At 40.4% G+C, this 25867-nt stretch overlaps 1 protein-coding gene across 2 annotated transcripts; it reads right to left on the bottom strand.

Annotated features, from left to right (window-relative positions):
• Positions 1–879: 879 nt before the first annotated feature.
• On the bottom strand, positions 880–25867 carry LOC124135475 (NAD-dependent deacetylase sir2A-like). 2 transcript variants are annotated; one of them, XM_048385892.1, is made up of 11 exons: positions 25711–25867; positions 20218–20410; positions 18936–19073; positions 18098–18333; positions 16923–17023; positions 16617–16667; positions 15234–15350; positions 13678–13798; positions 11542–11639; positions 5601–5663; positions 880–2790 (listed from the first exon to the last, which is right to left on the bottom strand). In XM_048385892.1, the coding sequence occupies exons 1-11, from the start codon at positions 25751–25753 to the stop codon at positions 1900–1902; spliced, it is 2052 nt and encodes a 683-aa protein (XP_048241849.1). In that variant the 5' UTR covers positions 25754–25867; the 3' UTR covers positions 880–1899. The 2 variants fall into 2 exon arrangements, with proteins under 2 accessions (XP_048241849.1, XP_048241850.1); XM_048385893.1 differs by lacking the exon at positions 5601–5663.

The raw sequence follows: 25867 nt of genomic DNA, 5'->3' as shown, positions 1-25867 counted from the left end.
AGTGGCTGGTACTTGACTCCTCCTCTTGTTGCTCAAACATCACCGGAACACCTTGCAGTAAACGACACCCTCTTAATAGTCATGAAAACATCTTTTCCCGCTAAAATTTAATTCATAACAGTTTTCTGACTTAACAAAACATATGATTGGTTGTAGAATTCAAGCCCAAAAGCAAAAGAACCCCTGAGAAAAATTGGTAATCAGAGAAATAAAGATGGTGGCGTCACTTCCGAAATGAAGCTCTGGTGGCAAAAGGGTGCTTGTTTATCATAATAGACTGGGGATATAATACCCTGGATGACTGGGGATGGGTAAGGCTTCTTGCCTTGTATTTGGCATGACATGGAAACGCAGTGGCTATTATAGAGCCAGGATCATAAAATATTCGCAGTCAACTCAAACAATTCTCACAAATTACAGCAACAAAAAGGGAAACAGTTTCAACACAAATTGGTTAATGGACACCAGAACTGGGTTCCGAGGTTTGAGCTAAACAATTCAGGACAAATTGAAGAAGCCTAAATAAGGAACATGTTTGGACTGTGCCAAAACCTTTGAGCCCACTAACTCAGAGTGTTGGCAACAGTTTCAATATCTTTTAATGAACTCAATAGACAGAAGAAATATTACTAGATGCGGGCATCAGACCAGTGGCTCAAATAGCAATGTGCACTGTAATATACCTTTACCTAGTTTACCTTTCATCATCATATTTTCATCTCCATATTTGTGTTAGTTTGTTTGTTTGTTGTTTAACGCCGCACTCAGCAATATTCCAGCTATATGACAGTGGTCTGTAAAAAATCAAATCTGGACCAGACTATTCAGTCATTGACATCATGAGCATCAATCCACGCAATTGGGATACGATGACATGCATAAACCAAGTCAGCGAGCCTGACCACCTGATCCTGTTAGTCTCCTCTTATGACAAGCATAGTCACCTTTTACGGCAAGCATGGGTTGCTGAAGACCTATTCTACCCTGGATGTTCACGGGTCCATATTTATGACTGCTATGAGGGATGGAGACTAATGCTGCATCAGCAAATGGAACAAAAACAGAAATATCTTTACTTATGACTATCAGTTATATTCATAGATATTTCTATACTACTGCTGAAAGTATCAATAACTTTTTAACTGACCTCGAGTCCGATATTCAAAGCTGTCTTGTCATACTGTTGTACCACTATATAAATATTTTAACAAGCCAAGTGTATTATGACCAAGAGGAGGTATGAGAAACATGTCAACCAAACCTACCCATAATCAGGAACTTGTGGACATGATTTGTGTACTTTCTTCTCTTTGATGTTTTTAATTACATATTTACATAAACCCAGTAAGACCGATCACAACTATATGAAATATTCAGTGTATCATGGTATACACAACACTATGAACAGTTATCTGGCCAACTTGCAATCATTATTTTGTTCAAAATTCAGATTTTGTCAAAGGTTTTTCTTAAATAGAGGTATCTGAACAGTATTTTCACATACAGTGGAGTACTGCAAAGCTTTGCATTAGCCTTGCCTCTTCCTCCCTATTGGACCTGTTATTAGTGTTATACAAGCCAGCTCTACAAAACCATGTTAGTTCATATAACAATATTAGCAGGAATGTAAATTTTTTATGTCCAATTTGGGAACATTAGCTCCTATTTGTTGTAGACTTTGGGCCAAATATCTGCCTCTGAGTAGGTCTAGACAACTAGACAACTCCCTGATACCACTGGCCCCCTGTGCCCAAGCCCCTTACCAGTAACCAGCCCTACTAAGACCACTTTGGTATCACCTCCTTTCTGGGAGGAGTGCTACACCTACAGTTGGTCTGTATACAAGACACTACGGTATCACAGTGAAAATGAAAGGCTAATTGCTAAAGCTGTTGCTCATCATCTGGAATCATCTGAATCGTCAGAAGAAGTGTCGCTTGAACTATCCAAACTTTGGTTTGCGTAGGACAGAATGCGTGCATCACGAACAGATTTCTGAATCTGGTGTCGATACGTCAACCGAGGGATCTCGGCGGACCCCGCTCGAAACAAAGTCTTTTGTCTATCAATATTTCTCCGCTGTTGGGCAGCCCTTGGTTTAGAAGATGGCTGAATGGGAGGCCTGTTGTACACCTGTCGAGTGGAAACGCCGTTTGACGGTTTGCGCAGTGCTTCCCTTGAACTTGTCCTCTGGGAAACTAGATTTGTTGCGTTGGGAGTAATTCTCTTGTTTTTTTCACCGACCTTCCCATCATTAATACTCGAAGATTCAGAAGATGGGGTTGGGGTCTGGTCTCTTTGACGAGACCCACGAGTACTAGGTCTATTCGAGTCAGGTACAGACCGTAAAGATAAAGAACTACGTCTATCAGGTATATCCCTCTTTCTAGACTCAGTAGGTTTTAATTTTGTTTGTGAGCGGGTCGTAACACCACTGTTATTTTTCACACTCGGCTTCATCCATGCTCCTTGAGTTGGTTTCCTATCCGTAACCTGTGCGTTCCCCTTCGACAGGGTTGTACCAAATTTTCGAGTTGGTGGGTCCGTTTTAATCCCTCTAAATCTTGTGTTATTTCGCTGTCCGTTGCCCAAGCCAGACTTCTTCTGAGGTTTGTCATCGTCTGATGAGTCACTTTCGGTTGTGGAAGACACACTGTCGCTGCTGGAGAAGTAGAAGTTGGCACGGAACAAATCCAGGCGAGCTTTCTGCCGCCAGATGCTGGCATAAGGCTGGTCGGGTTTACTGGCTGGACTTGGGCTCGTCTTCACTGGGGCTGTGACAGGGTTGCCCTGAAACACACAAGATTATTACATTTAGATAGCAAATAGTTTCCTCCATCACCCATGGATACATATGGCAGCTTTGTGGTGTAGTCGCTATTTGTAAGAAGGTAATCACGGCTTGGTTCCTGTGAGGGGGACAGTTAATGCTGAGACTGAGCACTCAGCCTACGTAATGTCACACACACTGCGATGTTTCTTGCTTGACATGCGAAACATTGTAGCTGTCTGCTCTTCACATCATCATCATCATCATCATCATAATAATAATAATAATAAGTGCATTCATATTGAGCCAGATTCCATTCACCAAGTGGATGCTCATAGCACTACACTATTATTACCCCGGTCAATGGATCAGTGAGAACCCAATTTTCATTCTCAGCTCCCTGGGGAGTATACAACCCAAGCTGCCTGTAAGGCACTAGAAGGTAAACAGCCACATTACCATCTCATCCTACCGGGTACCCACTCACTGCTGGGTGAACAGAGGCAAATTTCGAACAAAGTCACTTGCCTAAGGAGACACCACATGTGGTTCATGTGCTTCAGTGTGGGGCAGGACCGAAGCCCTAGAAACTCTCAGGAGTCAAGCTGCTGAAAGTGGTCACCCACCCAACTACACTACGAGACTGACGTTGCTTAACTTCACCTGATTTGTGATCTGTGCGCTGTGCACAGGACCACGTGCCACCACATAGCTAGATGGAGGGCAAAATGGACATGTGTCACTACTACACCACATAGCAGCCTCATGTTTTCACAGGTAATGGAGGCTGTCAGTCAAAGCCATGAAGTGTAGTCGATGGATAGCTCTAAACAATTCAAATCAGAGAGCTATAGCAATTATGTACATTGATTTCTAACCATTTTATGCAATGTTAAACCTCAATTTCAAATTATTCAGGGATAGGAAATTATTCTGAGTTGTAAAAACAGCAAATTGTTAACAGTGTTACTATACATTTTACAAAGCACCATAGCAAAGCTATAATCATGAAAATGAAAACACTAATCATTTTATTGTTAAGCAAAATCAAGGAACACAATTTGTTTTCATGAATCAAAGAAATTTTGTCATACATTTTCATGTTTCAGAGTAAAAATCTGATCAAATAAATGCTCAGTGTCATAACATAATATTCAGGTTTAATTTCATTGTTTTAGCTGATATATTTAGCTGATACAGATATTTGAATCCTGGACTTATTTTTAATTTCAAATTAATGATCACACAGATCAAATGGATGTAAATAGATATGAATAGATATGAACAGACGTTAATAGACATGAATAGATAAGGAGGGAAGTCACCGCAAACCATGTGGTTTACATCCAAACTCTTGCATGCTCTTATAATGACCATTCCTCTCTCGGTAGGGTGTTAGTAGCATACAAGTAGACGGGGTCAGTTCAAACAATCTCATTAAATCAGATCTTTGTAGTCACTACTGCTTCACCACAGAACATTTCATTACAGGTCAGGTCAAAACGACCTTATGCAAACTTTGACCGACAAATGAAATGTTGTCAACATTAGCACATCAGACAGCACGAGAAAGCTGCCTTCTCATTGGTCATTCCATTGGTCGGTCAAAGTTCGCAAAAGGTCATTCTGACGTGACCCGTAACGGGATGTCCTCAGATCTTTGTTTAGCTGTAGCGAGAACTAAGATCTGATTTTAATGAGATTGATACAAGTTTGATATACACCTGTACCATTGTATTAACTGATACACCATGCAATATAAGGGAATACACAGGTGCCATTACCACACACTTGTGCCAATATTAGGATGACAGGATGATACAGAACTGGCATATATCATGACAATCAGTCAAAGACAAACATAAGGGACATAACATGTCAAATGTGGTATTTGTTGAGTTGAGATATTATAGCAAAGATGATGATTTTTCACATGTTATCAGAGGTCAAAGGTAGACAAACTATTAGTCTCTACAAATATATAATTTGGAAGGAAACAAGTACCTACATTTAAATTGAAAAGGAGCCCCAGTGAGATGGGAGTAGAATATCTAGACTTGCTTCATTTAGGGAAGGAAAAATAAAATGGGCTTGTGAGAGTCTATGGTTGATGGACACAGTTTCTGACAACACTTCTTGAATATATGGACAAAAACTATTCAATATTTAATCATTTAGGCAACAAGGACTCAATTATTTGGTTTTAAGTTTCTTTGGACCAAAGACCATTTAAAAAAATAAAAATTCCGAATGCTCTTTGATGGATGAGAAAAATACAAAATACAACCAGTTTGACAAATAGTACCTCATACAACCTGTTGAATAATTAATCAGCAACATTGTATCCTATGTAGTCTGTGACCACTGAATGTTTGTTTGTTTGTTGTTTAACCCTGCACTCAGCGATATTCCAGCTATATGATGGCGATCTGCAAATGATTTGAGTCTGGATCAGACAATCCAGTGATTGACATCATGAGCATTGATCTCTGCAATTGGGATACGATGACATGTAGCAACCAAGTCAGCGAGCCTGACCATCCGATTCTCTTAGCAAATGGTTAGTCGCCTCTTATGACAAGCATAGTCGCCTTTTAGGGCAAGCATGGGTTGCTGAAGACCTATTCTACCCGTGATCGTCATGTATTTGCTTGTTATTTGTAACTCCTGAGCAAATCTTTCGTGGTACATTCTAAAACTACATTGACCTTTGAACCAGTACCATGATATATGCCTGTGCTGATACATCATACATCAGTGCCGCTATCATGACAGACACTCGAGGGACCATGCATTGTACATTTAGGTGTATCGATACACTGCGACTGACCCAGCATTCAGTCACCGAGCTGGTCCCGCCATGCAGAGACGCCACGTTCAAATTACAGTACGACTGAAAATCAAGATCCTACATTTGTCAGTGTTAGTGAATATTTTCATAAATGATTAAACAAATGTTAAGCTTAAATGACGGTTGATAGATATGATTTCAATATTTTACAATTATGAATACACATCGCCAATATTAAGATATTTGAACATGAGCAGTCTTTGATGTAGGCTGATTTCCTTCGATGTAGGTGGTTAAAATTAATCTTGGGTCACAGATTTACTCATAGTTTCTCCGGAAGTTTGTAAATTAGTCCATTTAATTCATTAAACTCATGCTGTCCTAAGCTATATCAACAGTTGAAAACATGACATTCTAAATAGAACAAACAGTTATGTGTAACAGGCATTGTGCAATATTTTCCATTCTCATTCTATAGTTTGCTGAATACATTCTCAATTTGTAGAGTCTAGGACACAACTCTTTGCATCTGGTAAGGGAAGGATGAGAGATGTGAGGTCATTGGCCTAGCTGTTATTGAGCTTCATCAATTCACATAACATCCCGGATGACTTTCAAGACATGAAATCAATGCTGACTGAACGTTACAGTCACTGATGGTAGACAAGAGTAGAGATAGAGAGTGTGTGAGTGAGTGAGCTTGGTTTAATGCCTTTTGAACAGTATTTCAGTTATGTCACAGCATGTCAGCTTAAGCGAACCTCAGGAGCACATTGAGTGAGTGAATGAGTGAGTTGGGTTTAACGTCGCTTTTAACAGTATTCCAGTTATATCACGGCATGTCAGCTTAATGTGGGAGGAAAGCCCGACGTGATGCAGGTCTCGGACGTAACCGATGAGCACAGGTATGGTGCTGACAAACCTAGAAACATAATCGGGGCGAACCAGGATTCGAACCCACAATCATAGGTTTCTGGCTTGCCCAAGGGACGCAACTCTGCACAGCGAATCGTGGCGCCTTAGACGACTGGGCCACCCGTGCCCCCCTCAGGAGCACAGAGATGGTGCTGGCAAATCTAGAAACATTCGGGGATTCGAACCCACAATCATAGGTTTCTGGCGTGTCTAAGGGCATATCTGTACAGTAAATTGAGGCGTCTGAGACAACTGGCCCACCCATGTCCACACGAGAGAGGCCCGTCCAACACAAAGTGAGTGAGTGAGTGAGTGAATTTTGTTCCTCATCATTGTCAGCAGTATTCCAGCTACCAGTATTTCACAGCAGCTTGTGAACCAGTGATTGAAAGCATGAACCATCAGTACACAATGCCCTGAAATCAGGTCACCCAGTCTAAACATCCCATTGACAGGGTAAATAAATTAGCAGTGAACCAGGTTTGTTGTTTCAGAATATCAATCAGAAACGGAACCGAGGATCTGAACCCAAGACATGACGCATATGTGAAGAGCTGTAGGTAATAGTTATGTCAGTCCCAGATAAATTCTGCGATAGAGTAATAAAACTCTTGAGTAAAATCATCAGAATTCTGCAGTAAAAACATAACCATTCCCTTCTCCTGCATCTCTTGCCTTCAGACATTTCAGGTTTGGTTAACAATTGAACTTTTTAACACCACAAGAACGTTTAAAAGTGACAACTATATATTTCAAATTTACGTTTATTGTAGGATTCATATTTCATATGTTAAATGTTTGGGTATCAGTGGAGTGCAAAATTTGATTAGAAAAGCTGGAAAATAATGCAAATTAGTGTCTTAATTGGCCAAAAAAATGTGTGATATTTCTGCAATTCTGCAATAAGTTACATTTTCTGCAAATCTTTCCATGATAGCGGAATCGCAGAATTTGTCTGGGAATGATATGTATATGAACCACTACCAGAATCCATTGAAAAATAAAAATAAGAAAAAAACTTTAAAACCACAAAGTAATAAACATTACTAAATTATAAGCACTAAGCTTCTAGCTCCAAACAAAAGCAGTAGCCACATTCCAGTCAGTAGCCATATCAATCAGATTTCAAAACTGTTCACAATTTCATCATTAAGAATAATGACTTTTAAATAAGACTTTATAATTGTACCAGGAAGAACTGCAAATAGATTACCTCTGGGAAATGAGCGAGTGAAAGTTGATGTTCATCGCAGTCAGTAATATTCAAGTTATACCACCATGTATTCGATCGAGTCAGACTGACCGATTTGGTTGCCAGCACCAGCACCAGCCACAGCCACAATACACAACAAGTACAGGGTGTCCCCATATGGATTGAGAGAGTAAGGGTTGATTTAACTGCTGGCCCATTGGCTCGTGGCAAGTTAAAATTACAAAGGGCTTGCTGAAACGTAAAGTAGATGGCCTGTCTAGCCAGTCAGAATTTTCCCTCTTCTCCATGTATTTTTCATTTATTAACTGGATCATCTCGGTAGAATGACAACTGGCCACCATTTTGTAATGTTGTGTATGACAACTTCTTTATTTGCTCAAAAATCATCATGAAGTGAAGCAAATGGTAGCCAAGATTCAATCTCAGATTGCATGAAAAAATGGTTTAGGGGTGAGGATTAGTATAGACGATGGGGGTACGCCGCCACCCCACGCTAGTCTATGCTACTTGAGTTCTAAAATTTTCAGAGCTCTGCTAGGTGGCTATGTGACCTCAGGTTCAGCCAACATTTAGTTGTAGGCCAGTTACTTTAGAGAAGGGCCAGTATCTTTTAAAAGGAGAAAGTCCTGCTGGCTACATGCACATTTGTTGTTACCGTATTCGACGTAATAAGCGCCACGCTCTAATAAGCGCCCATATTTGCTAATATATTGAATAGCTAGTGAACAATCCCAATTAGCACCCCTTCCGATTGATCAATGTACACAAGACTTATTTATTCGTGTATAATACGCACTCGTGTGATATATGCACCCTTAATTATGGGCAATTAATTTCTGGAAAAAATATCTGTCGTGTATAATACGCACAGGCTTTTCTTTTGTATCATTTCAGGCTGTTAGCATAAACCACGAAATTTACGATCTTTCAACTCACGACTCATTTTTTTTCTCACGAAAATTATATTCTAATAAGGGCCCCCTATTTCTAATTTTGAAAGCGCCCTGGGCGCTTATTACGTCGAATACGGTAAATCTGCCCCTGTTAAGCCATCACATCAAGCGGTCTTTGTCATAACCCTATTTTAAGAAGTTAAAGATATAAGGGATCCCATATTCAAATACCACAGTGAGTGAGTGAGTTGGGTTTTACACCACTTTCAGCAATATTCCAACAATATCACATGCAGGACACAAGAAATGGGCTTCATAAATTAATCCCACGGGATTCGAAACTAGGCTTTCGTTGTGACGAATAACCACCTAACCGCAAGGCTAGCCCCCCCCCCCCCCACAAACCAAACACCCTGTGAATGCATGGGCAATAACAGCATTGACAATGGAAGCAGTAGTGGTGGTGATGGAGGCAATTGTGACAATGGAGGCAGTGGCAGATTGTGAAGCAATGGTTGATGCTGTGGAGGGATGGATGAATGCAGGTTTGAATACAATCTATCATATCAGAAAAACAATCATTTTCTCCTTGTATTAGTATAGGCAAAATAGTGATAGTCTGTATTATATATCTTTCTTTAAAAACATAAATCTTACATATGACATGCTACATATAGACTGTTCTATTTTGTTTTATAGCATCCTGCAAAATATTATTATGAAATCCATTAATCCTTTAAAAACAGTCAACCAAGTCACGAAATCTGACCACCGGACCCATTCTGTCGCCTCCTACAACAAGCAAAGGTTGCTCTGGACCTATTCTACCCAGATCATCGACATTTACTAGTGGTGGATAGTGCTGACAAACCAAACATCATAATCAGGGTGAATCGGAACCTGCAATCATAGGATTCTGGCACAGCTAAGGGATGCAACTCTGCAGCGCAAATTGAAGCAGCTGAATGACTTGGCACTCAATAGATAAAACAATGTTTGCTTTATTCATTCAAATTTCCTTGTCAGAAATTACTACAGTCAAATAGAGAACAATGTATCATTTTATCATGTTGGATTTGACAGTGATCAAATAAGTCGATTATACAAGCTTAAATGTGAACTATGAACATATTTTATCACAGTGAAATAAACATGATGAAATGTATTATTTTAACATGCTTGAGTGCATGGAATATGTGTACTGTTCTCTCATGCTTCAGTGAATTGACAAATATTGTTACGAGATGGGATTGTAAAAGAAATCCAAAAGATTATTTCATAATGTGGGATTTCACCATGCTTGACTGAGCTATTCCCATGACATTTTTTACCATGCTTGACTATTATCTAACATACGACATGCTTGACAGTCACCATATTATTCCAAGAATTTTACAAATACCTGAACTACACATACTCTGAAAAGAAAAACAGAAATAAATTGATAAACTTCAATGAGAGAAAAAAGATCCATATTTAACGGTTTGTATAGGGTCCTCCATCAGATGCCGATGTGGTGTAGGTGTGATGCATATCTATTTTCTGTCCAGTAATGACAAGAGGCTGTGTATAATCACTTCAGTCTAATGAGCTCCACTCAGTGCTTGAACAGAACCCTACCATTGCCTTAAGCTGAAGCAAGGTGTGGAGTCGAGGTTGGTTGATGGTTTGTTGTTTAACGCCACACTCAGCAATATTCCAGCTATATGATGGCGGTCTGTAAATAATCGAGTCTGGAGCAGACAATCCACTGATTAATATCATGAGCATCGATCCACACAATTAGGATCGATGACAAGCATCGATCAAGTCAGCGAGCCTGACCACCCGATCCCGATCGTCTCTTACAACAAGCATAGTCGCCTTTTAGGGCAAGCATGGGTTGCTGAAGACCTATTCTACCCTGGATCTTCATGGGTCTGGAGGCTGCGAGTCTGTGACACCTGTTGCACAAGCGATATTGCCGTTCTCGCGATGGCGGGCCACTGGTGCTCTCGCTGGAATCAGACTGGCATGACATGTTGGCCACAAATAGTGATACACAGCACAGCAGCAGTTTGTACTCATGGCTGATGGAGGAGCGTTGTTATACAAACCCAAGATGAACTGACGATGATAGAGGTGAGCTGAAATAGCTCACTGAGATTCCATGCCGCAGTTTAACATGAATACCCAACTCAGACACAGCATACTGACTCCGAGCCGACTAGTCCTTGTTTTAGCCCCTTAATGAGCCAGGCAGGGTAACAACAAGTTCCATCTTTTAATGTCATTTGGTATGACACGGCCCTTCCGCTCTCAGGGCGGACGCTGTACCACTAGACCACGGAGGCGGTCTGGCGATGACAGAAGCAAGAAGACCATGACCCCGGACCATGGTGAATAATGCTCTTACAGGAAGGAGATCGGACCTGGACCATGGAAACCAGTGGTCGATGGAGTGAACAACACTGTGCTACACTCATCAGCCATAAGAATGTCAACTAGCCCTGAAATATCGTTTCTTTCTTTGTTATTTCACTGAATCATAAACCTTTATCAGTTATTTGTTGTGTTAACATATCATATTTAGCATGGAGATTCAGAAAATATCATTAAAAAAGGGGACAATTTTCAATGTTATCTGAATAGAAAAAGTTCAATAATCCAAATTAACAAATATAAAACACATACAAAGTATGAATTGTACTCAGAAATGTGGTCAGAATTTAATAATCTGCATCTGTAACAATTATTCACACTCACTGCAATAACATGGCCAGCTGTGGGTTTCATGGTGAGACACACATTAAAACAACAGCTGATGCCTAACACACATTTAAAAACAATTTATCATCAAAATAAACATAACAAATTGTTATCCTCACAATTCTATCGGAAAGTTAATGATATCAACATCATGCCACAGAAAGTGGTGTAGGATACAGTTAGTAGGAGTAGGAGTAGAGGAATGACTTACTATTCTGAACTCTCCCTCACTCTCGGTAATGAGGTCCGCCATCTCTGTCTTCCAGTTCATCATCCCAGCAAACTTTTGCATCACCTCTAGGAGGTCCCCTGAAACAACAGTCAGGTCACTTATACAGCAACAACAGTCAGGTCACTTATACAGCAACATCAGTCAGGTCACTTATACAGCAACAATTCAGGTCCCATGTTACAACAGTCAGGTCACTTATACAGCAACAACAGTCAGGTCCCATGTAACAACAGTCAGGTCACTTATACAGCAACAACAGTCAGGTCCCCTGAAACAACAGTCAGGTCACTTATACAGCAACAACAGTCAGGTCCCCTGAAACAACAGTCAGGTCACTTATACAGCAACAACAAGTCAGGTCCCATGTTACAACAGTCAGGTCACTTATACAGCAACAACAGTCAGGTCCCCTGAAACAACAGTCAGGTCACTTATACAGCAACAACAGTCAGGTCCCATGTTACAACAGTCAGGTCGCTTATACAGCAACAACAGTCAGGTCCCCTGTTACAACAGTCAGGTCACTTATACAGCAACAACAAGTCAGGTCACATATACAGCAACAAGTCAGGTCACTTATACAGCAACAACAAGTCAGGTCACATATACAGCAACAAGTCAGGTCACATATACAGCAACAAGTCAGGTCACATATACAGCAACAAGTCAGGTCACATATACAGCAACTATAGTCAGGTCACATATACAGCAACAAGTCAGGTCACATATACAGCAACTGCAGTCAGGTCACATATACAGCAACAACAGTCAGGTCACATATACAGCAACAAGTCAGGTCACATATACAGCAACTACAGTCAGGTCACATATACAGCAACAAGTCAGGTCTCATATACAGCAATTACAGTCAGGTCACATATACAGCAACTACAGTCAGGTCACATATACAGCAACAAGTCAGGTCACATATACAGCAACTACAGTCAGGTCACATATACAGCAAGTCAGGTCACATAAACAACTACAGTCAGGTCACATATACAGCAACAAGTCAGGTCACATATACAGCAACAACAGTCAGGTCACATATACAGCAACAAGTCAGGTCACATATACAGCAACTATAGTCAGGTCACATATACAGCAAGTCAGGTCACATATACAGCAACTACAGTCAGGTCACATATACAGCAACAACAGTCAGGTCACATATACAGCAACTATAGTCAGGTCACATATACAGCAACAAGTCAGGTCACATATACAGCAACAAGTCAGGTCACATATACAGCAACAAGTCAGGTCACATATACAGCAACAAGTCAGGTCACATATACAGCAACAACAGTCAGGTCACATATACAGCAACAAGTCAGGTCACATATACAGCAACTATAGTCAGGTCACATATACAGCAACTATAGTCGGGTCACATATACAGCAACTATAGTCAGGTCACATATACAGCAACAAGTCAGGTCACATATACAGCAACAACAGTCAGGTCACATATACAGCAACAAGTCAGGTCACATATACAGCAACTATAGTCAGGTCACATATACAGCAACTATAGTCGGGTCACATATACAGCAACAACAGTCAGGTCACATATACAGCAACAAGTCAGGTCACATATACAGCAACAACAGTCAGGTCACATATACAGCAACAAGTCAGGTCACATATACAGCAACTATAGTCAGGTCACATATACAGCAACTATAGTCGGGTCACATATACAGCAACTATAGTCAGGTCACATATACAGCAATTATAGTCAGGTCACATATACAGCAACTATAGTCAGGTCACATATACAGCAACTATAGTCAGGTCACATATACAGCAACTATAGTCAGGTCACATATACAGCAATTATAGTCAGGTCACATATACAGCAACTATAGTCAGGTCACATATACAGCAACTATAGTCAGGTCACACATACAGCAACAAGTCAGGTCACATATACAGCAACAAGTCAGGTCACATATACAGCAACAACAGTCAGGTCACATATACAGCAATTACAGTCAGGTCACATGTACAGCAACAACAGTCAGGTCACATAAACACTGCAACAGGTCAGGTCATTTCCATTGATCTCGATCACAGCCCATCCATCAATACAATCCTCCATCATTTACCCACCTTCAGCCACAATGTCTTTACTGCGTTTGTTGTGACGGAAAGGTCCAACTGCATTCCTGTTAAACAGGATGCGTGGTATATTCCATCTGACGTTGTCAATAATACCAGCAAATGGCTGAACCTGAAACATAAGTATGCACAGCTGAGGATGTGTGTTTGCATGACTGCAGAGTCACTGTGCAAACCAAACTGACATGTAAGAATTACCCAGTTCCAAAGCCAACAGACAATAATCACAGATAGGAAGCGATGAAGCCAGGATCATCAACCAAACATCAAGTTGTCAAAGATATCAAACGAAAGGGGAATTAAATAGTGCTTCAACATTTCTTAAACTATGAAGTCACTGCATTTCAACAACCCCATAGGGTTTCCGGACTCAAATTTGTAGGTGAGGTGAAATTGGGTTTAACGTCGCGTCCAAGATTATTGCACTTATATAGCAACATGCATGCACTTGTGTGTGTGGGGCTGCTTGTACTAGTCCGGACTGATGCCGATTTATAGTGCTAGCCCACTGAGATACCATGCCGCAGTTTAACATGAATACCCCGCTCAGACACAGTATACTGACTCCGAGCCGACCAGTCCTTGTTTTAGCCCCTTAATGCCGAGCGCTAGACAGGGTAATAACAAGTACCAAATTTTAACTTCTTTTGGTATGACGCGGCCGGGGATCGGACCCCGGACCTTCTGCTCTCCGGGCGGATGCTCTACCACTAGACCACGGAGGCGGTCTCAAATTTGTACCAAGCAACTGGTCATAAGAGTCAACTCAATGGATTGGGTGGTCAGACTCGGTGTCTGTTTATTTAGCTTACAACAAGCAACACTGTTTTTTGTTTAACACCACACTCAGCAATATTCCAGCTGTATGACTGAGAATATGAACAAGAACCACACCGTTGGGTACCAGACATGCAATCACCCAAGTCACCGAGCCTGACCACCTGATCAATTAAGACATCCCCTACAACCAGCATAGGTTGTGAGGAACATTTCTAACCCGGATTCCCCATGGGGAATGACAAGCAGGAAGTCCTGAAGACGTATTCTGCACCAGGACTCAAACACTTGTGTAGACTGGGTAGATGGCAATGGAGTACGTCAGTGCGTCGGATTAACGAGACTGATTAATGAGTGATTTCAGAAATTCGTTACAAATAAGTTGTGTTGGAGTCAGAATGTGATGCTGTCGGATTAACGGTGGTCTAAATAGCACTGATTTAATCAGTCCCCATCATAAGTGTGGGATGAAGTTGGTTGGTTGGTTGGTTGGTTTGTTGTTTTAGGCCGCACTCAGCAATATTCCAGCTATATGAAGGCGGTCTGTAAATAATCGAGTCTGGACCAGACAATCCAGTGATTGATATCATGAGCATCGATCCACGCAATTGGGATCAATGACTTTCTTGAACCAAGTCAGCGTTAGTCGCCTTTAACGGCAAGCATGGGTTGCTGAAGACCTATTATACCCCGGATCTTCATGGGTCTGTGGGATAAAGCCGACTGTTGGATTAATGTGACTTGACTATATCATGTTGACAGTGAGTTACCTCCAGCGACGTCCCCATCACCAGTACCATGTCTGTCTGCAGCATGTCCTTCAGGTAGTAGTAGAAGCGTTTCGACAACTCCTCTCCGAAAAAGACGATATCTGGTTTTATCATCCCCTTAAACAGTCAAGAAAATGGTGTCAAGATATCTTCAAAAGTTACAGAATATATACGATTCTAAAGTCAGATCAACAACTATTACAACTCTCCAGTAACAGACTTACATCTGTCCTCACACTAAGAACACTTTGTGGATCAGGACCCTGATCCTTACACTTAGATTATTTCTAAATTTGTGTTTAAAACAGTTTTAAAGTGATACATGTACAGAGGAAAATCTTGTCAGGAAACATATCTATCAGGATGACTGCTATAGATAACATCATGTATATACTACTCAAAAGAAGTTAAAGATCACCCAGTTTTTTTTCATATTACTATAGTTAATCGAGCATGCCAGGGAATTGGGTGTTTTGAGTAGTATACATGCAAAGAACATTACTAAGAAACATAGAGTTGTTAATCTGTATGATTTCTCAAGGAAAGTTGGTTGGTTGGTTTGTTGTTTAACGCCGCACTCAGCAATATTCCAGCTATATGACGTCTGTAAATAATCATGTCTGAACCAGACAATCCAGTGATTAATATCATGAGCATCGATCCACGCATTTGGGATCGATGAAATGCATCAAGTCAGCGAGCCTGACCACCCGATGCCGTTAGTCGCCTTTTACAACAAGCATAGTCACCTTTTACAGCAAGCATGGGTTGCTGAAGACTGATATTACCCTGGGATCTTCACGGGTCTCACAAGGAGAGGTATCGTCCAGATTAACAACATTTTACAGTACTGACTTTAGATTTTATATGAGAAGAGATAGTTCTAACTTATTATTATAGCTAAAATGGCTAGAATTATCATTAAACCGCCCCCATGTTATCAGAAATCAGCTGGCAACTGTAACTTGATAATGCCCCCATATTGCTTGACGACGGGCCATTATCATGCTTGTTGTTAGGTGACGTCATAGGATAGGGATAGGTGACGTCACGTTGAATAGTGACGTCATCTGGTTTGTTCTATGACGTTTCAATATTTGTTAAAGTGGGTCAGTGCCTTTCGTGTTGATTGCAGTAAATGTTTCAAAACCGATATTGTTGTTGCTTTTTTATTTGATAACAAATTCCATCCATTTTAGATATAATAACGGAAACGCTATTTTTCAGGGCATTATCATTTGCAGAAGCCCTTGGTCTTTCCAACTGCCCTCCTTCGCTGGCCGTTAATTGAAGACCTCGAGCTTCTGCAAATGATAATGCCCTGAAAAATAGCGTTACCGTTATAATATAACAAACAGATATTACGATTCACATGATACTTACTGGGCAACCACTTCGTTTACATCTCGGAATCTTGTCGTCAAATATTTTGTCCTGGAAAAGCAGAAATATGAAGTGAGTGAGTGTGTGAATAGGAGTGATGAAGCTTCATAAGAGCTGGACCAGTGACGCTCACTCTCCAGAGAGGACTGGCCCCAAGCACACCTCGTCATTAGAGCTGACTAAAGAGGTAATGGTGGTCAGCGTCCCATCATTGCATGTCAGCATATACAGGTCATAAAACAACAATCATCCACTCCTTTTGAAAATGTTTTTTAGGACACTCTCTCTATTGAAGTCATCTCCCACCTTGATGTCGTCTCCCTTGTATTTCTGGCTGCAGATGATACACGTTGCCGTGGCGAATGTTCCGTGAGCTTCCACCAGTTTGGTCGGTGGAATACCAGCCACTGAAACATAAAACAAGAGTCTTCTAGTGAAGCATCTCTGGTCTGGAAACAGATTGAACCATAGCTGCCAACCCGAAACTGTTTCAATGAGTGAGATTTTGTTTTCACCGGGGTGGTGGAGCCACAGGTCAGATCCAGATCTATTTATAACTCAAGGTGCCCTACTTCGTGTGTGAACTTTGTGTGAATCCTAACATTTCTTGGCATAAAACAAATGTCTGCAGCAGAGGTCTGCAAGGCTGTGACACATGTTGAACAGCCTTGCTTGACAACAGTATAAGGATATATACCGAAACATCGCCAGAAATTAAAAAAGTTGTTATCCATAAATTGTGTCCATACTTTGACATCTTGAACAGGTCACATGAGAAACTGCTGTTCTTGCATTTATAATCATGATAATCTGGGCCCTGTTCCACAAATCCTAACTCCTTCGTCGGACAATTAATAGAAGACTCCAGAGTGCCACCCCACTCAGACACAGTATACTGACTCTGAGCCGACCAGTCCTTGTTTTAGCCCCTTGATGCCGAGCGCCAGACACGGTAACAACAAGTACCATCTTTTAACGTCTTTTGGTATGATGCAGCCGGGGATCAAACCCCCGATCATCCACTCTCTGGGTGGACACTCTACTATTAGACCACAGAGGCAGGCTACTTTAATATAGACATACGATAGTTGTAGCACTAAGATCACCTGTAGAAACGGGACCCTGAACTCTACGTGGTCTGACCTGGCACCAGGCATTTGCTGGTTTGTTGGTTAAAAATAGCGACTTGCCAGCAAAAAAGCTGCATGCATTCACGGTTGATAGAGGATCATACTGTATACAGACGTGTGAAGTACTGACCATAGATGGTTCTTTTGTTGTTTAACGCCGCACTCAGCAATATTCCAGCTATATGATGGTGGTCTGTATATAATCGAGTCTGGACCAGACAATCCAGTGATTGATATCATGAGCATCAATCCACGCAAATGGAATCAATGACATGCTTCAACGAAGTCAGCGAGCCTGCTTATATTGGATCATCTAAAAAAAACTCCCACAGCTTAATGAAGAAAACTCACATCGCTCCAAACCATCAATATTCTGTGTGTACATGCGGAGTAACATCCCTTTGTCGTGCAGGAGTCGGGCGAAGTAGTGGATGTAGTTGGGGCGGTACTTCCGCGAGGGGTACAGCTCCTTGGCAAGTGTGAAGAATGGTCGTGGGTTGTGGTGGAAGAAGTCGATGTCGAATATGGCCTCTGGATAAGGAATCTTGTATTGCTGGAGGTTGTCATAGAGACCTGTTCCTGGGGTTCTGAAACGAAAGAGTGGGGCGATGATCACTGAGTAATTTGATGGCCTCAGGCCAGCAAACCAATGGGCGATGGTGTGAGCATTTACTTATGTGACATTGTACAATTATTTAGTAAATCAGACAGGTTGAGTCATCTGTATACAAGCATAGATAAAATAACGAATTGATGGATAAAACGAACTTGTTGTTTGGTCCCAGCCATTTGCTGTATATATGCTGATAATGAACTATGGTTATGGTTATAACTATGGTTCCCTTTGAGTTGGTTATAACCATAGTTTACTGTATTCCTGCTTGGATGTACATGCCATGTAGTTGAGAAACAAGAGAACGTACAAAATACAATGTATCCACAACAATACAATGACAGGGGCACTATACTTTCTACTATAAGAACTTGTTGTTTAGTTCATCTCTTGAAACGCAGAAACCTGTTAGGCTGGTTTGAATGCTTTGAGCACTTTTACTGAGAATGTAGAAGCCAGGATGCTGTTTGACTCACTCCTCGGATCCTCACGGATCGTCACGGATCGTCACGGTTTGTCACGCAGAAGGTATCACATCAGGGTAAAAGATCTGATTTCCATGATGACGTCCCCTACCTGAAGTCTGGTATTCCGCTTGGTGTACTGATGCCAGCTCCGGCCACGATCACCACATTTTTCACCTGTTGGTTTCGTATCACCTCTGCCACATCGGAGAGGTTTCGTATTGTTGTTTTGCCACTGTAGAATCCTCGTCTGGAATACAAACATTCATCAACTACTCAGAGACATGGTACATATTTAAGAATGAATTATCTTTACGATGACTTTTCAATGTAACAAGGTCACAAGAGAGATAAATTCCGAGGTCAAAGGTGAAGAGCAAATTCCTAGGTAAATCACAGATCACAGATCAAGGACCAAGTCCCAGGTCAAGGACAAGACCACAGGTCACAGGTCAAGGACCAAGTCCCAAGTCACAGGTCAGGGACAAGATCTCAGGTCACAGGTCAAGGACAAAGTCCCAGATCACAGATCAAGGAGAAAGTCCCATGTAACAGGTCAGGGACAAGACCTCAGGTCACAGGTCAAGGACAAAGTCCCAGATCACAGATCAAGGGCATTATCCCAGACCACAGGTCAAGGACAAAACCCCAGGCAACGGGTAAGGACAAAGTCCAAGGTCACAGTTCACAAGTCATCATTATTAGGTCTTGTCAATTTTGCATCCATTTCAATAAAACATTTAGCAAAATTTGGTCAGCCACAAATCAAAATGCAGTGGCATGGGCAACATCTAGGCTGTAATGCTCATGTTACCTTCATTGTTTTGTGTGTCACAAAACTCACATTGCCTTGAAACTGAACACTTTGATCATATACAAAAGAGACAGAAAAAAAAGAGAAAAAGAGGAGTCATTCAACGACTTGCATTGGATGAAGGTTCAACAAATAATGTCTAACAATTTCTTATGGCACTTAAAGTTCAGCCCAATTTTTTTTATTCATTACACACTAAAGTAGTAAATGTATGGCCAAAAGAAACTCCATTAATAATAACAAGAGTTTGCCACTAACGTGGCTATATCCCCTGCCCCTGTTGCAGAATTTACGACATAATTAAATCTAAACAAACCCAAACCTTTTTTAACTTGTCATGGAAATCTTGTCCATCTTGTTGCCATGGAAACGTTAAAAATATAAATTTCTAAAATTTCTAAATAGCAAAAGGCACCAGTTCAGCATGTACTTGACAGACCTGCACATTTTCATGAAAAAATATCGAACGGTTCCTGAGTTATGCTCCGGAAACGAAATGTGATGGACGGACGGAGCCTGTTTCTATATCCCCCGCCAACTTTGTTGGGCGGGGGATAATAAGAAGAACGTTCACCATTACCTCGGAGGCGGTGGCCTTGAAGTGGAGTCGTTCTGTTCCCTGAGACTGAGGTTTCTCATGCCACTGACTAGAGAGGTGTCGGACTGCGTCTTGTATATTGGGCTGCTCTTGGAGTTGAAGGCACGGATCTGAGCTTTCTTCTTCCCCATGGTGGAAGTTGTGGCGTTTGTCTTATCACCTATCACAGTCTTGCCTGGAAACAATGACATCAATATTTCATTTGAAGGCACTAATATTATGTTTCATTCAAGGGAAATACTTCATGTTGGAACTAATTTCAGTCTGCCCTTATGAATTTCAAACAAAGATCGGAAAGAATATGCATCATAAACATGACGAATATATCACTGATGCACCGCGAATGAAATAATGACTTTGTTAGGGATGAAACGCAATAAATATTACTCTACAGAGGCAGGTCCAGATTTGACAAAGGGGTGCACACTATGAAAGTCTTGACATGAACAAAAACACAGGATAGGATGACATGTAAGGTGTCGGAAATAAGAGAGTAGGATTCACTACTATCTTGTGATGTTACAAAAGAGACAACTGTCCTCTACATAAGAACAAGATTCATCAGGAGATTATATATCCCCCCATTTGGTGCGATTTTGAAATAGAGTTTTGCTACCTACACCCCAAGTTCAGTGAAGAAAGAAATAATGCTGTTTTATAAATCCCAAATCCAAATCCCAGTTCTGCTTCGAAAAAAACCCACTACCCTCATTTTCAGTGTATCCAATTTGGAATTGTGAAAACATAAAATATGAAATATATACACACACACACACACACACACACCCCTTTGTTCCCAAACCATATTTCATAAGATTCATGAGTATAAAACCACAAAGAGATCTAGTCACAGCAACCAAGGCAGCAAACTAGGCCCTTACAGGTTTATAACGTTTGACAAAATACATTTCGATGGAAATTTTTTGTTTACATACAGATTAATGGTTTGAGGACAAGGGGTACAAAAAGTGTCCCCATATGCTGTAATTTGTGCTCTGACTGAGCTTGTGATGGCTGGGGCTAAATCAGCATCCGCCTAAAGTAGAACATTACAAGAAGTGAATTGTAGCTACATATTAGCAACCAGTGGATGTCGTAGAATAAAAGTAGAGCAGCACACAGCTTCAATTTGGCAGCTATGTTAGACACTATAAGTAGAGCAGCACACAGCTTCAATTTGGCAGCTACGTTAGACACTACAAGTAGAGCAGCACACAGCTTCAATTTGGCAGCTATGTTAGACACTACAAGTAGAGCAGCACACAGCTTCAATTTGGCAGCTACGTTAGACACTACAAGTAGAGCAGCACACAGCTTCAATTTGGCACCTATGTTATACCCTACATGTATTGCAGCCTCTACAAGCTGACAGTCGATCAAACTAACGCTGGATCGTGATTGTCTAGTATGGCTACATCCAACACCATCTTGACTTTCAACAGTTTTGATAGATGTAAAACAATGAAAAATATTTGTATAATCTCAACCATTAGATCATTTTTTAAGTCAGAACAGATTCTGAAGTTTTCTGAAGATTCCGAGGATTTCTAGTAGGGATTTGTGTATGTGTTAGAACCGCCTCTGTGGCGTTGTGGATAGAGTGTATGCCTGGAGAGGGGAAGGATGATGGTTCGTTCCTCTTGCCAAATTACACCAAGATGCTAAAATGAGTGAGTGAGTGAGTTGGGTTTAACGCTGCTTTTAACAGTATTCCAGTCATATCGCGGCGTTCAGCGTAATGTGGGAGGAAAGCCCGAAGTGATGCAGATTTCAGACGTTTACCACTTTGGTGAAACCCACGAGCACGGGTATGGTGCTGACAAACCTAGAAACATAATCAGGGCAAACCGGGATTCGAACCCACAATCATAGGTTTCTGGCGTGCCCAAGGGACGCACAGTGAATCGCGGCGCCTTAGACGACTGGCCCCCCCCCCACAAGATGCTAAAAGATGGTACCTGTTATTACAAGGACTGGTCGGCTAGGAGTCAGTACACTGTGTCTGAGTGGGGTATTCATGTTAAACTGTGGCATGGTATCTCAGTGGGCTAGCACTATAAAACCAGCATAAGTCTGGATGAGGAGCCACATACACATGTAAATTAGTAAATAAGTGTAACAATCTTGATTGTATGTTTGTTTTGTTTGGTGTTGTTGAACACCACACACAGCAATAGTCCAGCAATATGACTTTGGTCCGTAAATAATCAAGACAGACAATACAGTGACTGACATCATGAACATCAATCCATGCACCTGGGATACGATGACATGCATCTACCAAGTCAGCAAGTCTGACCGCCCGATCCTCTTAGTCGCCTCTGACGACAAGCATAGTCACCTTTACAGGAAGCAGACCTATCTTGAAACCATCGAAGCACCTTTCACCCACTACCTCACTGGATGTGTTAGGTTTAACACCAAAGTGTGAGAATATCTGGACATGTTGAAGGTACTTATGCTCAGAATACTACTGCAATACCAGAATGAATGTTGCAATTGTAAAAAAACCAAATAGTCACATTTAACAAATTCCATTTTCAGCCAACAGAACGTTTGAATGAACATGAGTACTGTGTACATAAAAAAAAAAAATTTTGTTTTGGTCCTCAGGTGACAAAACTGCCCCAAATGTTAAAAAAGACAAATAAAGCTTCCAACAATTACATTTCAATTCCAACAAATAACTAAATGTCCATCATAGACTTCAGAATAAAACAATTCTAAAAGACATCCATAAACAACAGCATAGGCATAAAAAAGTGACAATGACACACACATCATGTTAAAATCTCAATATGTTTCACCTACCAGATCGACCTGAGCACCTTGAACATGATGCCATCATGTCAAACTCGGATCTCAATAGGGAAACTTACAACAGTATACATGATATTAACCAAGCCTACGCCCTGGATATCTGGTGTATCTTAAATAAACCATGACGAAGGCGACATTAATAATTCAAATACACACGTTGATTGTTTATCTGATACTTTCATCGGACAAGACGATTGATTCTTAATTAATTGGAATGAGGCTCCGTGAAGGATTACTCACTTCCTCAACCACTAAATCGGGTGAGCGTTGATTGATGCTAGAATCCGAATGAATTCAATGATTTATTTAAACACCACCACCAAGACACTGACGTCTTGAAATTAACCTCAGTGAAAGGTCTCAATTTCTGTTTGCATTTCTTTATTCCTTTGTGGTTTCTTGCACTGTTTTTCTTGGGGACTTGGGATTTGAGGAAGGTTTTATCAGCGTGTTATGTCATTAGGTTCATGACTTAGTCTGATCAACAATATCACGATGCTAATTAAGAATGGTCAGTTTGCAAAGTCACTCCCATCACATGCAGTGTTCTCGAGGTACTGCATGTGTCTGCAAATGATTAAATCGTCAATGATTTACAGTCACACAAGGTTATCTCAAAGCTATAATATACTTGTGTGAATGTTGTTCAACACATTCCAGATATATCAAGGTGGCATTTTAATTATCCAGTCTAGACCGGGCACATCTGTGACTGGAAGTCTGAACAATGTTCCAAGCCAGTTGGGGACAATGACACACAACCAGCCAAGTCACTTTGCTAGGTAACCATGAAAGAATTTTAAAAGTTCTTGAGCCAATCAGATGTCAGTTTTGTAAAAGATTCAGCTTCATTTCTTTACAACCTCAATTAGAAAATGTTCGATTTTTACAAAAGAAAATCCACAGGATACAAGTATTCCTTTTGGGTGAAGATGCCATGTGGCTTGTAAACTGACAACAAAATAATGGTGTGGAATTCATTATTTACATTTGGAACTGGAAAGTTAAATTCATTTTCAAGATCAGAAATCAGATATGCTGGTCTGAATGCTTTGCTCACTTGTACTGAGATGTTAGAAGACTCAATGCCAACTAGCTCATTAGAAAGTTAATCTGAGGCGGCAACCTATGGCGAGGTTGTCAAATCTTCATGCACAGAAGTTTTGTAAAATGTATGTTTTTAGTTTTAGAAAACATGCAAATTGTATCCTCTGGGGTTTACATATCTTCTTTCACAGTGCTCCCGATAGATGTTGTATCAGCATATCACACGGATAAAAGCTAGTCAAATACACTTATTTTGATTGTACGGACTGATTGCAAAGTGTGTTTATGAATTTCCAACCAAATAGTCCTGCAAATTCACAGAGAGAGTCAGCAAGTAGTCACACACACTTGAACAAACCTGATAAACGATGTACTGGTGGGTAGGACAGGTAGAAAGCATTGTTAAATTACCATGTATATATAACTATTTTATCAGACCAGTATTAGTCAATTCTACAAATGAGCAGTAGTGCTTATAGTTTGAAAAATTATGTCTGATACTCGTCAGTTCTGCTAATGACCAGTACTGTACTCACATGGTTGAAAATTATCTGGAACACTGCATTCATAACAGTAAACCTTCACTAGACCAGGTTGGTGACACTATCCAAGTTGTTTTTCATGTCCCATTTGCTTTTGACAAATTTTAACTTTGATTAGTTTCCTATTCACATCAATTCTGAAATAATATTCACAGGGATAAAAGTAACATAGCACCGTTATCAAAAGCGTTGCATATGATCATCGAAATCACTGTATCTGGCAATGGCTGTAATTTGCATAAGTGGTGAATGGAACACAAACATTTGTAAACAAAATACTGACAACTTATCTAAATTATGTATGATGTATTTTGATATTGTTTAATCATGATTTGATATCATACTGAGACTTTTTAATATGTTTATTTTATATGTACAGCACCACTGAGCACAATGGATATTAGGTTAGGCGCTACATTAATTCATTATTACTAATATAATTACTACTATTATTATGATATAATTCATTATTGTTACTTTTTTATTTATATTCTGATTTTTTTATTTCATATCAAATAGTTTGTGGTGAATCAAAAATAACTTCACAGGATAAATGAAGGAAATCACCATGGAAATTATTTTCATTAAGGACATGGAGGCGGCCATGGATAGCTGGTTTTCTGCAAGATTTAACTAGCCAGTGTGACAAGTCGTCGTCTACATTCCACTGGCCCCTTTAAACTTTCACTTGCCTGGGGCAACTGGGATAACGTTAATTTCGGACACAAGATATGACTTTAACAGCAGTATTCTGTAATTGATTATCGATTAAACATTTATCTTGACTCGCGATATAGGCCTAGTTATCTATCGATCTGTAGGATCTGTGACTTGGTCAATTCTAGCCTAGTATTGATCACAAACGCGGCATTTTTACACATCGACACTCTGGTTTGCAAAGAGCGTGTCTGATGTGGCTATTACAGTTAATTGTTATCGAGTCACATATTACGCGAACAACCTGACAGCTATCAATACAATCAGCTGATGAGACACTTGATTTATAAACTTAAAAAAAAGAACACTGCCAGTGACTGGGTAAGTTAATATGTAATAACAGCTTTACCTTTAGAGTTTGTTATTGTTGCCATTAGAATTCTTCTGAACATACTGCTCACTTGAAACGAATTCTGAATTCAATTCAGATGATGTATTCTTAAAGGTGTCATTTTAAATTTTGTAAGGTAAAATACCAACATCAAACCGGAAAGGACGCCATAGTT

The sequence above is a fragment of the Haliotis rufescens genome, unplaced genomic scaffold (genome assembly GCF_023055435.1).
Source record: "Haliotis rufescens isolate VD_foot unplaced genomic scaffold, xgHalRufe1.0.p SCAF_6, whole genome shotgun sequence".
Classification (NCBI taxonomy): domain Eukaryota; kingdom Metazoa; phylum Mollusca; class Gastropoda; order Lepetellida; family Haliotidae; genus Haliotis; species Haliotis rufescens.
This window is presented reverse-complemented; position numbering and strand designations above follow the sequence as displayed.